This window comes from Hippocampus comes, unplaced genomic scaffold, assembly GCF_001891065.2.
Source record: "Hippocampus comes isolate QL1 unplaced genomic scaffold, H_comes_QL1_v1.1 scaffold123, whole genome shotgun sequence".
In the NCBI taxonomy this organism is placed as follows: Eukaryota; Metazoa; Chordata; class Actinopteri; order Syngnathiformes; family Syngnathidae; genus Hippocampus; species Hippocampus comes.
This window is the reverse complement of record NW_017804997.1, coordinates 1,999,476-2,011,899: the sequence shown is the minus strand read 5'-3', so window position 1 is coordinate 2,011,899 and position 12,424 is coordinate 1,999,476. Positions and strand designations below refer to the sequence as shown.

Genomic DNA, 12,424 nt, shown 5'->3' with positions numbered 1-12,424 from the left:
GGAGGGTATGAAGGCTCTGAATGAGCTGTAATAAAATAAGCAGGGGGATTTTTTTTTATTTTTTTTTTATTGCATTCATTATCTTTGGACCTGTGGGACAATTGGCTGACTGCATGTGCTGCAAAAAGTGTTCCAGTTGGAAAAGGATGGAGGATGGATCACAGAGCAGACTCCACAAACGATGAGCAATCAGTATATTATTGAACCAAATGCGTATGTCAACATCAAGTAGAAAAACACAAGAACGTGATGAACAAAAAAACAAACTCTAACCCACATCAAGTTCCGAAAAGTGAAAATAATAAAACCAAACAAACAGCAAATACCAAGTGGCAACTAGCAAAGCAAATGAGCGACAATGGCGACAAGTATTATTCTGGGCATTTTCCTTTCGCTAAAGCTGCACCTTAATACTCGCAAGAGTAAATTGCCAGCAGGTGCAAGAAGAAGGCTCCATCAAACCAACTGTTTCAGAAACGAATTGTGGAGACAAGGGAAACGAGTCCGAAAGAGAATACACGACAAACATTATTGAACTCGATGGGCCGCACATGTGCCAAGAAATATATATATATATATATATATATATATATATATCTATATATATAAAGCTGACAGCTTTTATAGTGTGTCATGTCTGAGATGACCAACACAGCACACCGTGCATATAATGATATACTGTACCTCCATGACAATCACAAGCCTCTTTGCCCCAAACCAGATGTCTGTTGGATAGAAACTCAGTCATCCGGGTATGATGTGCAGGCTCTGTAGGTTTGTGTGTGGCTGAAATCTGAACTAAGGTGTGATTGCAAAAAATATGGGAGATACTGTAATTGAGGGGGGCAGCTGCTGCTTTCACACCCTTTTGTGCCTTACAGCACCAAAGGGGGGAGAGAGAAAGAGAGTGTGTGTGCATGTGTGTGTGTATGCCAGACCCTGCTGGGATAAATTGTTTGGTTATATAGCTCACAGGTTTTCCACGAGCCAATTATTTGTCAGTTTTTTTTTTTTGCCCTTTTTATCAATAGTGTTGTTTTTATTATTAATTTAGCTTATTTTTTTTCGGTAAACTGATCGTGCAAGGTCATCATTGTACGGATCTTCAACGTCAAAAAAGGTGGGCTGCGATAAATTTTCAGGCGGTGGGTCAGCAAGTAATGGCACGGTGGAGGACTGGTTAGCACATTGGCCTCACAATGAAGAGGTACAGGGTTCGATTCTGGCTCCGGCTTTCCTGTGTGGAGTTTGCATGTTCTCCTCGGGCCTTCGTGGGTTTTCTCCGGGTACTCCGGTTTCCTCCCACATTCCAAAAACACGCATGGCAGGTTAATGGAACACTCCAAATTGTCCATAGGTGTGATTGTGAGCACAAATCGTTATTCGTCTCTGTGTGCCCTGTGATTGGCTGGCAACCAGTTCAGGGTGTCTCCCGTCTACTGTCCAAAGACAGCTGGGATAGGCTCCAAGCACGCCCGCGACCCTTGTGAGAATACGCGGATTAGAAAGTGGATGGATGGGTCCGTAGGTGGAGGTAATCACATCCCATGTGGAACAACCCATAAACATCTGCCCAAAGATGTCATATAGGATCGGTGACACTTGAAATGCGCCTGTGAATACACATTAAAAACAAAACGATGTAAAATGGACATTTATACCGGCAGTTTGAATACAGCATCTGTGCGAGGCAAATGGTTAAGAGTGGCATTTTATTTTGACCAATGCCAGAAGCAATCACAGCTGTGCAATAATCCTTCCCTCTGATCAGCATCACCTGCCAGATGGATTTGCTAATGAGAGAGCAGAATTGACATGCCGAAATGACATCATGCTCATGCACTACACAGACTTCAAAAGGAGAACCGGCCGTGTTGAATTCTTTCCATCAATTACAACAAACAAATAAATAATACAAAAACAAAAATTAAGTAAAACTGGATAATTTCACGTGGCACCCTTGATAATCAGAATCACTGGATTGTATTTACATACAACATGCAAATCTTGATTACTGAGCTAGCATGGTCCCTGGATTTTTACTTAACCCATAAGCCATTAAAAGTTTGTTCAAATATTTAAAAAGAAAAAAAAATCCCCCAAAGTAAATTAGCGTTTTATCGAAAAGCACCTGCCTCACCGTGATACAAAGGGACAGACTATCATCGAGACATAACAGAAAAATGGAAATCATAAAGAAGCAAGAAAAACATTTCGAGATCATGAGTGGGAGGCAAAATCATTTTGTTGAGGATGTTACGCAATTACTTCATAACACATTCAGTGATGCTCTTCTTGACCGGCCTTTTGCTGTATTAAATTTAGTCATCTGCTATGGGTCACATCTGGAAAACATCCATATGGTTCATGTTGTCATTATCTGTCACATGTACAAATTTCAAAAGGCTTTTATTCTGAAATAATGCATTCGATTATCATTGATGTTTTCAAAGCATTTTTTTGTCTGTAAATAATTAATGTTTTATATTTCCTGATAAATGCATGTTCAGAATTTGACCACACTCCAAATACTGCATTTGGTTCAAAACATTTCAAAGTGCCAACATAATTTTGAGGAGAGTGCTGTTAAATAGGAACGTAAGGGGATACGGCACCTTATGTGTGAACTGTTGCAACCAGTTACATTATCTTATTGACACCAACTGGATATTTTTAGAGCCACCTCCACAAGAAAAAAAATGTCACATTCAGTGCAACCATTAGCCTGCTGTGTCCCTGCAGGCAATTATGGCAGCCTTCTAACAAGCTGACACTTATTCTTTGGATGACAAAAAGATACATCGCTCTCATCCTCTAAATTTAGAATCCCGGCTGGAATATACACTATATTTCAGTCGGACTGTTTCACATTTGATTGCATCCAAGTGGAAACATTTATGACCTCCCTGTAAATGCCATCTCCTTTAGACATTCTAAGTAACAGTGTCTAGTTAAATGTACTTTCATCTGTGGCCCAGTGGAGCCTAACCTTCTCCCCACCCACTTTCATTGCCCTGCTGGACTCTTCTTTTAATTTAGCGCCTCATTATGAGCCAAAGCCCCGAGTTTACACTTGGGTCTGGTGGTTGCTGGAGTCCATGGGGGTCATCATTAGATCCATGACATGTTAGTGGTGAGAGGAAAAACTGGTATACAATATGGAGCAAAAAAGATGCCCCTGCCCCTCCACAGAGTTATGACAGACTTTTTCTGACAAATTGGAGGGTGAGATCTGCACACTAACTAGACAGAACTTTGCGAGCATGTGTATTGGCTCACACCTTTAACTGTTTGAATTTAATGCGCAAAGACTGTTTTTCTGCGTTAACGGGTGTCATCAAGTATATGAGTAATTTAGTCAACATACTCATTTGAATATGCAAGTGATCTGCCCCCAAATTAGAACTGTGCATTTAAAGGTGTATTTTATAAATTATAGTATAATGTAATATTTACTATTGTAACGTCTTCAAAATAACTTTGTACACCACCAAAGTGTGCTTATGCTGTCATACTGTCAACGGTAGCCTAAATTTGAAATACTGTACTGTATCTGAAGAAATTCATGCCCCTTGAATTATGCTGTCATCTAGTGTCAAATGTATATATTGCATGCGTTTGTCTCCGGTACTGTATTTATGTTTTCCATCCATCCATGACCCGAACCGTTTAACCTCATGAGGGTCGCGCGCATGCCGGAGCCCATCCGAGCTGACTTTTTGGACTACGAAATAGCTCCAGACGCAAACGTTGAAATATTGAATATATTTGCCCTTTTGGTGAACATCGCAACGTTGTTGCGTGTTTGCGGTACTGCGCATGCGCAAAATGCAGGAGGCACAGGTCGAATGTTTATGTTTATGCTGGCTGGATGAAATGGGACTGGAGAGCTAATATACGTACTATCAAAGTCACCGATCACCGCTGTAACTCTGCAGGTATATGGCCATATGCACAGGCACGTCCACGTTTTATTCGGTGGATACAGACGCTGTTATAATTCGGTAATATCACAGAACTACAATGACACCGTACACGGTAGCGTTAATCTTAGCCGCTAGCTAGCAGCCGTCTATTAAGCAAATATAACGGTACCGCTTTTTGTCTTCGTAACTTTACAAATACGCGCTGGTTCTGGTTCACCCTGTGTAAACGTTCCACTGCAATGACCCTGCAGCAAACCACAATTTGTTATGTCCCACGTCACACCGTTCGTTTATTACTACCCAATATGCAAATTAGTCCGATAGTTTATTTACATTGGACTATAGGTCATCACTAACTGACAAATGCCGCACAGTGTTTTTCAAGTTTGATGCGATTGTTTGTTAATGTCAAAGTCAGTCGTGGTGGTTGAACATGTTAAGTTAGTGAAGGATTATTTTGTGTAACAGTGTTGGTGAGGCGTCAACAAAACCACCAAAAGTGCAAAAGTAAACAAGACTCGCTTTGATAAATGAGGACACTGAAAGTTAATTGCTCGGTTAGCTAATGATAACGAATTTTGAAAAATTGCACTTGAATGTACTGTATGTGTTCTTTCATACTAGACCACAGGTGTCAAAGTCAAGGCCCGGGGGCCAGATCTGGCCCGCCGCATCATATTATGTGGCCCGCGAAAGCGATTCAAGCATGTCAACTTCCATGATGCTTGCACCACCAATCAATTTTGTAGCTGACCACGTCAAAATGATTTTAACCAAGGCCATGGATGCTGAATAAGTTGCTTCTCCCAATCTGTTGCCATCATCGTTAACGCTGCCAGGTTCATGTTTGTCTCTGCTTTTGTTTTGCTTCTGTTTTACAAGTTTTCAACATCAATTGAGATTTCAACCAGGATTTACTTTGTCTCTCTCTATGCACTTCTTTTACGGCGTGTACATCAATGAAAGTCTTAAAAAGCAAGAAGTCTATTTTGACAAACTAAGACGTGAAAAAAAAGAGTCATCAGAAAAATAGTAAAGTACAGATACTTGAATGTCTACTTGACTACTGTACAGTGTACTCACTGATTGACGTTGTTCACATCTAATCAGACATAATTCACAAACTATATAAAAAAATAGACCTCCATAGATAATTCTGGTCAATTTTTATTGACACTGTCATTGAGGTATTAGTTTAATACTACTATAATTTTTGTTTAATAGTCAAAAAAAACGTTTACATCCTTGAAAAAAAATACCTCTACTCCCACATCACAGCTATAAATCATTAATGAACTAATTTATGAGGTGGCACATTGCTTCCTTGAGCAGCAACGTTTGCTTGAATCTTACAGTCAGTCACCTTGAAGCAGACCGCCCCGAAACAACACAATGGGGAACACAAGCAGTGAGAGGGCTGCCATGGGCCACGGGGACAAGGCCCAGCGGAGGGACAGCAGGGGCACTAAGGATGGCGAGAGGCCCAAAATTCTCATGGACAGCCCTGAAGATGCAGATATTTTTCACAGTGAAGACCTGAAAGTAGGTCATGCCTTTGCATCAGAGACATAACGTGATATGAACACAAGTTTAGAGGTTGCTAGCCCCATTAGTTTCTTTCTGGATTCACATTTTGGATAATTCTGTTGTTACTTTATTGGAAAAACGATGGTATGACTCTTTTCTCGTCCAGATGACCGAGCAAGGTCTTGAAAGTCATGTTTGGATGAGTTTAGTTAAAGTTTGACAATGTTGGTAGAAGACCAATTGATCTTTTTTTTTTGCTCGTTTTCCGCTGTCCAAAAAAAAAGAAGTTTGGCAAATAGTGAACGCTTTCTGCTGTTTATTGACACTGAAGTTGAAGTTTATTGCCAAACTAAACATCAAACAAAGTGCATTGCGTGTTGTGTGTTTAAAGCAACCATTCCTGTTTCCCTGTCTGGATTTCATAATTCCCCTTTGTCGCCAAGGTGCACACATCTAAGGATTCACACAATGAATTAATCATAGACGTACCTTTTTAAAATGTTCACATTCTGTGTAATTATGTGATGGATTTGTTTTTTTCATGAGGAAAGATAAAATTTGAGTGTTTTGAGTTGCATGTGTGACCATGGAAGACATTAAATTTGTAAGTCAAGGCAACGTTGTTCCATTGAAAAAGTAAAACCATTGCAATTTCCCCTTTTTATTATACTGAGTGAAATATGGGAAATTAAAAGTTATTATTTATGTATTTATTTACCGTATTGGCCCTAATATAACACGGTGTTTTTTGCATTGAAATAAGAAGAAAAAGTGGGGCTCATGTTGGTAGAAGACCAATTGATCTTTACCCATTCACGACGCTAGATGGCGCCAGATATCATTGAAGCGAATGCTGAACTTGACTCCCCAGGCCAAAGTGAACCCCTGTCACGAAGAATAAAAATAAAAATAGCGGTAGCACGAAGAAGAAAAATAAAAAATAGCGGTAAGAAAGAAAAGAGAAGAAAATAATAGAAGAGATAATAGAAAATGGAGAAACGTAGCAACAATCTGGAGAAAAGTGGGTCGAAGATCTGCCAGGTTAACCGGCAGCTGAGGAGAAGTTATGATGTCATTTACATTTCAAAAACTAGAAGCCATTCATTCACGAATGTGATTGCACTTTAGTTTCCATACATGTATTTAAATGTTCATATATTAACTTTGGAATGATGCAAAATAACATGCTTTTCTCTCAAATATATTGTTATAATCATTTGTTTCAGATGTACTGTAATTGTTTTCTGGATAAAAAATAATTTGGTGTTCAAAAAGTCTTTTTTCAAACATGAGTCTTGAAAAGAGGGCGTCGTCTTATAATCAGGGCTGTCATATATTCGGGCCAATACGGTATTTTGTATACTTGTTGAGATGGACCTTTTGTGTATTAGCTATTTGTAGCCATGAAATGCTGTTGTAGCTCGTGAGTAAGTCAATGTCACCCTGTGGCTTTATGCTCACTGCAGGCCCCCTTAGAGAAAGAAGAGTTCCTAGCATGGAGGCAAGATTTAGACGTGGAAGACAAAGACCCAACTTTAGACCGACCAACCGTCTTTCGCTGGAAAGGTGACGGCAAAGAGGTCTACCTGTCTGGATCCTTTAACAACTGGGCCAATAAGATTCCCCTGATTCGCAGGTGAGGAGTGGGGGAAGGTCTTTCGGAGTACGTGTTGAAGTTGCCAATGGTTGTATTGTCTACTATCATTTTTTTGTTGTTGTTGTCAAAGTCAAAACACTTTTGTGACCATTGTGGAGCTACCTGAAGGTGAACACCAGTACAAGTTTTACGTAGACGGGCAGTGGACTCACGACCCAGCTGAGGTGTGCAATGAAGAAGCAGTTTTACCGTAGTTTTTCATGCTCCTTTCTAAATTACTTTTTTTTTTCCCCCGACAGCCTGTTGTAACAAGTCAAATGGGTATTCTACTATCATTTTTTTGTTGTTGTTGTCAAAGTCAAAACACTTTTGTGACCATTGTGGAGCTACCTGAAGGCGAACACCAGTACAAGTTTTACGTAGACGGGCAGTGGACTCACGACCCAGCTGAGGTGTGCAATGAAGAAGCAGTTTTACCGTAGTTTTCATGCTCCTTTCTAAATTACTTTTTTTTTTTTCCCCGACAGCCTGTTGTAACAAGTCAAATGGGTACAGTCAATAACATCATCCAGGTGAAGAAAACCGACTTTGAGGTGTTTGACGCTCTCATGGTGGACTCGCAGAAGTGCTCAGACATGTCAGGTGAGTTTGAACAAACGGTAACCCGTATCAAGTCCGCGCTGGCCTTTTATGTACAGGGGATTTGAGTTTGTTTAGCCACTGCCGCTTCATTGAGCTCGAAGTGTTTGTTCGTCTTTATCGCCTGAGATGATCTTCAGGCTGCTCCAATCCAGACTTCTCCGATGATGTTTTTCTACCACTGAACCTGAACTCTCCCCTTCTCTGATTTTCCTCTTCACCTCCTCCTTCTCCTTAAAAATAGTCTTTCCTTCCAATCAGGATTTATCCAGGGCTTGTTATTTGTGAGGAACACAGACCCACGCAGGCGTCTCCAAGCAGTCCCAGACATCTTCTCGTTTCCAAAAATGCGAAGAATAAAGCAAGCCTGGATTATAGTGAAGCTTATAAAAAGTGGTGCCTTACCATCACTTGACAAAGAAAACAGTCAATATCTGGAGTGCTATTAAAAATGCAAAATGTTGACGCATTCCAAACAAAACTGTGATTCTTTTTTTTTTCTTTCACTGGACACACAAAACACCGACATGCTATTGCAATTTGTGAAAATTGACAACTCCCAGACATCTTCTCGTTTCCAAAAATGCGAAGAATAAAGCAAGCCTGGATTGTAGTGAAGCTTATGAAAAGTGGTGCCTTACCATCACTTGATAAACAAAACAATCGATATCTGGAGTGCTATTAAAAATGCAAAATGTTGACGCATTCCAAACAAAACTGTGATTTTTTTTTCTTTTACGCGACACACAAAACAACATACATTATAATTTGTGAAAATTGAAAAAAAAAAAGTTGTCGTGATCTGTTTTCTTATTCCACCCGTGCATTAGACCTCTCCAGCTCTCCCCCTGGGCCGTATCACCAGGATGCGTACGTTCCAAAACAAGAGGAAAAGTTCAAGTCTCCACCCATACTCCCACCTCATCTGCTCCAGGTCATCCTTAACAAAGACACTGGAATATCCGTAAGTAGTCACAGTGCAACTCCGTCAGATTAAATTAATCCATTTGGAAAGTGCTAATGCAGTGTCCAGTTTTGACCTAAGGACAGTGTACGAGTACTTAGCACTTACAGTCAGGAGCTCCATCTTGGAACATGTTCATGTGCAGTTTGCATGTGTTGGGTAGAAGAAGACTCCAAATTGCCCAAATGTGTAAATGTGCGTGTGAACTGTTGTTTGTTATGAATGTCATTATTACCATATTTTCTACACAATAAGGTGCATCGGATTATAAAGCGCACCTTCAGTGAATGGCGTATTTTAAAACTGTTTTCATATACTGTAGTCAGATTAAATTAATCCATTTGGAAAGTGCTAATGTAGTGTCCAATTTTGACCTCAAGGCAGTGTACGAGTACTTAGCACTTACAGTCAGGATCTCCTGGAACATGTTCGTGTGCAGTTTGCATGTGTTGGGTAGAAGAAGACTCCAAATTGCCCAAATGTGTAAATGTGCGTGTGAACTGTTGTTTGTTATGAATGTCATTATTACCATATTTTCTGCACAATGAGGTGCTTTGGATTATAAAGCGCACCTTCAGTGAATGGCCTATTTTAAAACTGTTTTCATATACTGTGTAGGGCTCACTGCATTATAAGCTGCAATAGTGGCTGTGGTTGTGCTGTGCATCCACTAGATGGAGCTACGCTAAAGGGAATACAGCTTTATTTGTATTGAGCCTTCACAACCGCTGCAGCTGTAATAAAGCCATGAGAACTGGTCCCAAACATGGACACGAAACAAATAAATACAAATGGCATGACAAAACAATAAATGAAAGGCAAACATGATGAAGACAATTGATTGGACAAAAAGGCACACAAACCTCGTGGGCTCGCATCCACAACGGGCAAAATATACTTTGAAGTCTTGCTTGTCTCCTTCTTCCTTCGTTTAGTCAATAGTCAACTATGCTTTTTGGTATTATCTTTGTTTCATAATGGCTGCGCAGAGCTCACAAAGTTGTCTGATTTGAGTGTGTGTTGGTGAATGAACATGTCAATTAGTCAGGCAGAACTTATAATTGGTTCCTGCTAATAATCACCACTAGATCACATAGGAACACGAACAGGGAAACAACACAATGAGGAATATAAAGAGACTGTGTAACACCATGCATAAGGTGCATCGGATTATAGAGCGCACCGTCGGCTTTTAGGAAAATTTAATGCTTTTAGGTGCGCCTTATAGTGCGGAAAATACGATATATTTTTTTGTATTGAAACTAAATTCCCAACCTAAACTTGCCATGGTGTATTTCCATGCACAGAACTGCTGAATCATTACTGGTTGTGCCCCATAGTAAGTCTCGTTAGATTAGTGCAGAGGGTTAAAAGGTTGGTAGAAAAAGAACATACCAATGCAATGAGTTACCATTGAAACTTTAGGAGTTTTATTTATTCCTTTTTTTGTGCCTAGTGTGATCCTGCACTCCTTCCAGAGCCAAACCATGTCATGCTCAACCACCTCTACGCTCTCTCCATTAAGGTACGGTCTACTTCCTGTGGTCTCCGGTGGGAAAGGGATGTATTGTTATTGTTTTTACCGGAAACCACGAGCATTGCCTTGATCTGTTGATCCGGGGGAATGCCAACCACGATAACAAAGCTGCAATCAGAAGAAGCTCAAGGAGAGGGAATGCTATATTCTCTCAGCATGACCGGAAAAATAAACTCGTGTTTAGTTGCCAAGATTGACACAGAGCACACATGGTGGGTTAAATACGGGAATAAGAAGTGGTGAAAGCGCACACTTGTGCCACGTTCGCACCTTCCCAGCTGAGTCACACTCCGTACTTTCCGTATCAGTGACAGCTGCTCAGACCGGCATTTTTTTCCACTTGGATCTGTCTGTACCAGTGTGTGTGTGTGTGTGTGTGTGTGTGTGTGTGTGTGTGTGTGTGTGTGTGTGTTTTACTTCAGAGCGACACAGGTGTTTGATTGCAGATAAACAACTGTGATCAAACAGTTTAGCAAGTGCTTGGTAAAACGCTGAATTATCGATGAAAACAATGACAAACATGTTCGGTGAATAAAACGGGCTCGACGTGCTGTCTGTCCTTCTGCCGTGAGGCTCTTTGATATTTTTTCATTGTTTTTCATTGTTCTAATCCATGTTTGCTTTCCGATCTTAAAAATAATGTCCACCTTCACAATCTGTGACATGTTGAAAATGTACCTGAACTTTTTTTTTTTAAGCGTGTGCTTAACGGCTGTCAAAAAAGTATGAATTAAACATGTGCACGATTGTCCCCAGTGTTGTTTCCAATCCTTAAGAATCCTCGATAATCTCATATTTAAATTGCATTTTTGTTTTTCCTTGACTAAGAAGTTAGAAAGGTTCAGAATAATCATGAATCGCCACTGACTTCTCCTGGGTAACATTTAATCCACAAAGCGAGACTAATTTCCGATCACAGCTACAGAATGGATGTCTTTTTTTTCTTTCTTTCTTTCACAGGATGGCGTGATGGTGCTTAGCGCAACTCATCGCTACAAAAAGAAGTACGTCACCACCTTACTTTACAAACCCATCTGACTGATCGCGCCAGTATTACCTGTGAAGTCAACTAGCAATACTCGTCCACCTATGGATGGATAAAACCTTTCACCTGTTTAATCTACTGTATGGTACACTGTAGACAAATGTTGAAATCTTTTGTTATCGCATTCATTTCACACTGTTGAGATAGGCGCCTTGTAGACAAGATGACTTGAGAAAAATAGTAGGAACAAAATAATTACATTTGCGATTCATGAAATGTTTTTTTTTTTGCAAGGACAGCGTTGTTTAGGAGTACCCGTGTACACAGGTTGTGAGATGGAGTCACTTGATTTTGCACAAACCTTTTCACCTTTAGGATGGATCATTTCTATTCACAGGCACATATTTTCTGTTGAAGACACGTCTCACGTCAACCCTGTCTGCTTTGTAAATACTCACATGGACACATTCTCAATACGTTTCAGCCAATGACAAAAAAACAAAACAACAACACTCACCACTTATGACAACAAACCTGCATTATTTTTTAATAGCCTGTAATCTTAACATTATTAAAAAAAATAGAAAGATGATATTGCAATATATCAACAAAGTCATCAACACCATTATTATGTGACATCAGATTTTCAATATCACAGTGTAGTTGACACTTAGGATGCATTCCAATTCACTTTTCCTGGTCGGGGGTTCGACATTTGTGACTTGCTAGTTTTATGGAATGGATCGAGAGATTTCGGAGGTCCCGAAGCATGTTCAACATGAGAGCAAAAATGTTTTCTTGAGCCCATTCATGCACCCTGCAACCTGATAACATAAGCTGCCCACTGTAGTAACCACTGTCCCTCAAAGGGTTGATCGTGAATCTTATGTTTACTCCACAAGAACAGGCAGAATGTGACGTACAAGTCAGTGAAGGGAACACAGTGCACTGTGGTAGCTTTCCACTGTTGTATTTCCTTTGATTCTTTAGCTTGTGCTCATCCAGCTCCCCCGCACACCCCTCTTCATTTTGAAGTGGATCATGTGTTTTTGTTTTTTTTGTTTTTTTTTTTTTTTATTTTATTTAAGTTGACGTTGTAATCAGTGACTTATTTTGAATAGCGCTGACATTTGTCTTGTTTTGCATGACAATGACCACGATGGAATGTAGAACGTTTGTACCGTGAGGTCATGAGAATTCAGTCGCGGTCTAAGGCCTACTAATTGGTGGAAAACAACAAAAAAAAATA

At 40.0% G+C, this 12,424-nt stretch overlaps 1 protein-coding gene across 2 annotated transcripts; it reads left to right on the top strand.

Moving 5' to 3' along the window:
* Positions 1-3,808: 3,808 nt before the first annotated feature.
* On the top strand, positions 3,809-11,685 carry prkab1a (protein kinase, AMP-activated, beta 1 non-catalytic subunit, a). Of its 2 annotated transcripts, none has more exons than XM_019894017.1 (8): positions 3,809-3,938; positions 5,282-5,468; positions 6,920-7,089; positions 7,409-7,502; positions 7,578-7,692; positions 8,520-8,653; positions 10,110-10,178; positions 11,151-11,685. In XM_019894017.1, exons 2-8 carry the CDS (start codon positions 5,319-5,321, stop codon positions 11,226-11,228), a joined length of 810 nt encoding a protein of 269 aa, XP_019749576.1. In that variant the 5' UTR covers positions 3,809-3,938; positions 5,282-5,318; the 3' UTR covers positions 11,229-11,685. The 2 variants fall into 2 exon arrangements, with proteins under 2 accessions (XP_019749576.1, XP_019749568.1); XM_019894009.1 differs by lacking the exon at positions 7,409-7,502 and adding an exon at positions 7,181-7,274 and having other exon boundaries at positions 3,810-3,938.
* Positions 11,686-12,424: the final 739 nt, after the last annotated feature.

What these genes read in the sequence shown, in the direction of transcription:
- prkab1a (XM_019894017.1), top strand. Translation starts at nt 5,319, where the DNA reads ATGGGGAACACAAGCAGTGAGAGGGCTGCCATGGGCCACGGGGACAAG. An exon ending in GAAGTGCTCAGACATGTCAG is followed by an intron (nt 7,693 to 8,519) that starts GTGAGTTTGAAC and finishes CCCGTGCATTAG; the next exon opens with ACCTCTCCAGCTCTCCCCCT. An exon ending in TCTACGCTCTCTCCATTAAG is followed by an intron (nt 10,179 to 11,150) that starts GTACGGTCTACT and finishes TTTCTTTCACAG; the next exon opens with GATGGCGTGATGGTGCTTAG.